Source organism: Protobothrops mucrosquamatus, unplaced genomic scaffold, assembly GCF_001527695.2.
Source record: "Protobothrops mucrosquamatus isolate PMUCROS unplaced genomic scaffold, P.Mucros_1.0 scaffold1161, whole genome shotgun sequence".
NCBI classification, from domain to species: domain Eukaryota; kingdom Metazoa; phylum Chordata; class Lepidosauria; order Squamata; family Viperidae; genus Protobothrops; species Protobothrops mucrosquamatus.
In genome coordinates, this window is record NW_015387376.1 from 937217 (window position 1) to 940095 (window position 2879).

The following is a 2879-nucleotide window of genomic DNA, read 5'->3' on the forward strand; positions in this document are numbered from 1 at the left end:
ATAAAATAAAATAAAATAAATAAAATAAAATAAAAAAATAAAATAAAATAAATAAAATAAAAATAAAATAAAATAAAATTTTTCAATAAAAAAAATAAAAAAATAAAATAAAATAAATAAAATAAAAAAATAAAAAAATAAAAATAAAATAAATAAAAATAAAAAATAAAATAAAATAAAAAAATAAAATAAAATAAAAAAATAAAATAAAAATAAAATAAAATAAAATAAAATTATAAAATAAAAATAAAATAAAATAAAATAAAATAAATAAAATAAATAAAAATAAATAAAATAAATAAAATAAATAAAAATAAATAAAAATAAATAAATAAATAAAATAAAAATAAAAATAAAATAAAAATAAAATAAAATAAATACTCGTATTTATGACGGCCGCAGCGTCCCGAGGGGGGGGTCCTTTGATCCCCTTCTGCGACCTTTCGGCAAGCGAAGTCAGTGGGGGAAGCCAGTTGCGCTTAACGACCGTTTTACTAACTTAAAACAGCAGCAGTCATCCTCTGAACGACTGCGGCAAGAAAGGTGGCAAAATGGAGCAAACCTCGCTAAACAAATGTCTCCTTAGCCACAGAAATTGTGGTCATTAAGCCGAGGACGACCTGTATGATCAGTGATCGCTGATTGTCAACAACCGTCGTGCCCGTCTACCTTCGTGTTTTCGTATTTTTCAGAAGACGGATGAAAAGCCGGGATGGACCAACTGTACGGATAATCGTCGCTATGGTTTGAGGAGATGCCTGAGAAACGGAAAGCCAGAACAGAGATTGGCCCCAATCCTTGGATCTGGATATTGAACGCTTTCATACAGAACCCACCCACCCCCCAGGTCTTGGGAAACTGTGGGAAGCTCACCTGGGTGGAAAACCTTCCCAACGGACAGGGTAATATACCCATTCTCCTTGAAGTACTGCGGCAACGTGGTGTAGTTTCCTGCATGTGTTCGCCAGTACGAGTTAAAGTCATACAGCCTGGTGGAATCGGGTCGACGGCCCGTGAGAAAGGAGACTCTGCTTGGGGCGCAGACAGCTTGCTGGAGGCAAAAAAAGACACACACACAGAGAGAGAGAGAGAGAGAGAGAGAGAGAGAGAGAGGGAGGGAGGGAGGGAGGGAGGGAGAGAGAGATGGAGCGACGGAGGGGGAGAAAGAGATGGAAGGAGGGAGAGAGAGAGGGAGGGAGGGAGGAAAACTTGATTTGTGATGTTGCTCAGATAGCAGAGACAACCAAGACACCCCCTCCCAGAAAAATTAAATAAATAATGAAGATGACATCAATTACCTGGGCAAAAGCATTCTGGAACACCACACTTTTAGAGGCCAGCTGATCGATGTTGGGTGATCTCACCAGGGGGTCCCCATAAGACCCCAGGGCCGGGCGCAAGTCGTCCGCAATCACAAAGAGAACGTTTAAGCCTCCGGGCTGAAAATCGTGGACGGGTCTCTGAGCACCAGCAGCCGATCCTAATTGGGGGAAGAAGGACCACGGTGGAAGCGCAAAGCAGCTCATTTTAGCCTGTTAACTCTCTTAAACAAAAAAAAAAGGTAGCAGTGGTTTAGTACCATCTACTGAATACTTTCAAAGATTAATTCCCTAAACTTCAGGACGCATAAACTTTTATGAATTGCAAAAACAAACAACTACCCCTCTGGAATGACCTACCCCCTGACCTACGTACAGTTGCGGACCTGCGCCTTTTTCGCCGAGCCCTGAAGGCCCATCTATTCCGTGCGGCCGGCCTGGCGTAGTTTGCCAAATATAAATTTTTTATTATTTTCATCATAAAAAAAAGCACATCACAAATACATCACAATGTAAAAACCCTACCCCCCCCCACCCCCCCGGACTTCCCAAACCAAATCCCAGGCTAATATTCAAGCCTGGCGTAGTTTGGATTGTGTTTCAGTGGGGGGTTTTGTATGGGTGTGTTTTTAGAACAGGCCTATTATTCAATTCGATTTTAAAACAGAAACTATTTATTTATTTGTGGTTTTTAGTATCGCCTGTTCACCGCCCTGAGTCCCGCAAGGGAGATAGGGCGGTATATAAATTTAATAAATAAAATAAAATAAATAAAATACTTCGAAGGAGACAATGCACAGAGTTAATCAGATTTGATTTCGATAGCCTAATCATCTCATGTAATTGCCCTATGGAAAGGAAAGGAAAGGAAAGGAAAGGAAAAAAAGACTATTGAGAAGACAAGAGAGGCTACAATTCCCAAAAATCTTCACTTCTGCTTTAGAGATACTGCAAGAGTATTTAACACAGGGAAGTTTTAGCAGTTTCTGTACATTTCCTGGTTTAAACGAACAGTGGTTTTATCATGTTATTATGAATCATCCCCACATTTTTAAGCACTCTTGTGGGAGGGGAGAGAATTTCATAAACACATTTATTAAAAGTGTAATGCAATGGAAGACCACTGAAAAAAAAACTTTGAAGGTCAGTGGCTTTCCAAAGATTAATTTGGTTTTAGTAGCTGATAAAAAAAGAGTTATTTAGCTGCAGTTCAGAATAGCTGCACACAACCACCCACAGAGGTTAAATTGTTAGTCTGCTTCTGGATTCAGGAGGACTTGGGTTCAAGGCCCACTTAACCACAAAGCAAATGAACTGAATTTGGATCTGCCACTTATACCTCCTCAACCCCAACCATCTTGTATTGTGTACAGATAAAACACAACAAAAGAAAGTATCTGATGGATTTTCAAAATGTCAACAGAAGAGAATCTCTGGAGCTCAGGGTTGAACTGAGGGGTCCTTGGTGCTCTCTTTCTTGCAGACGTTTCATGACCCAACTAGGTAACATCATCAGTGCAAGAAGGTAGTGGAGCTTGCAGCATGGAGGAGGAGGAGATG

General features: G+C 39.4%; 1 protein-coding gene across 1 annotated transcript in view; it reads right to left on the reverse strand.

The window, feature by feature from the left end:
* The window catches only part of IDS (iduronate 2-sulfatase), an 11110-nt gene that overhangs the window by 4957 nt on the left and 3274 nt on the right, over positions 1-2879 (reverse strand). Inside the window, exons 2-4 of the mRNA XM_015820687.1 lie at positions 1299-1480; positions 874-1051; positions 670-758 (exon numbers count right to left, since the gene is read on the reverse strand). Of these exons, the coding sequence (XP_015676173.1) occupies positions 670-758; positions 874-1051; positions 1299-1480 (449 nt within the window). The remainder of the gene's footprint in view (positions 1-669; positions 759-873; positions 1052-1298; positions 1481-2879) is intronic.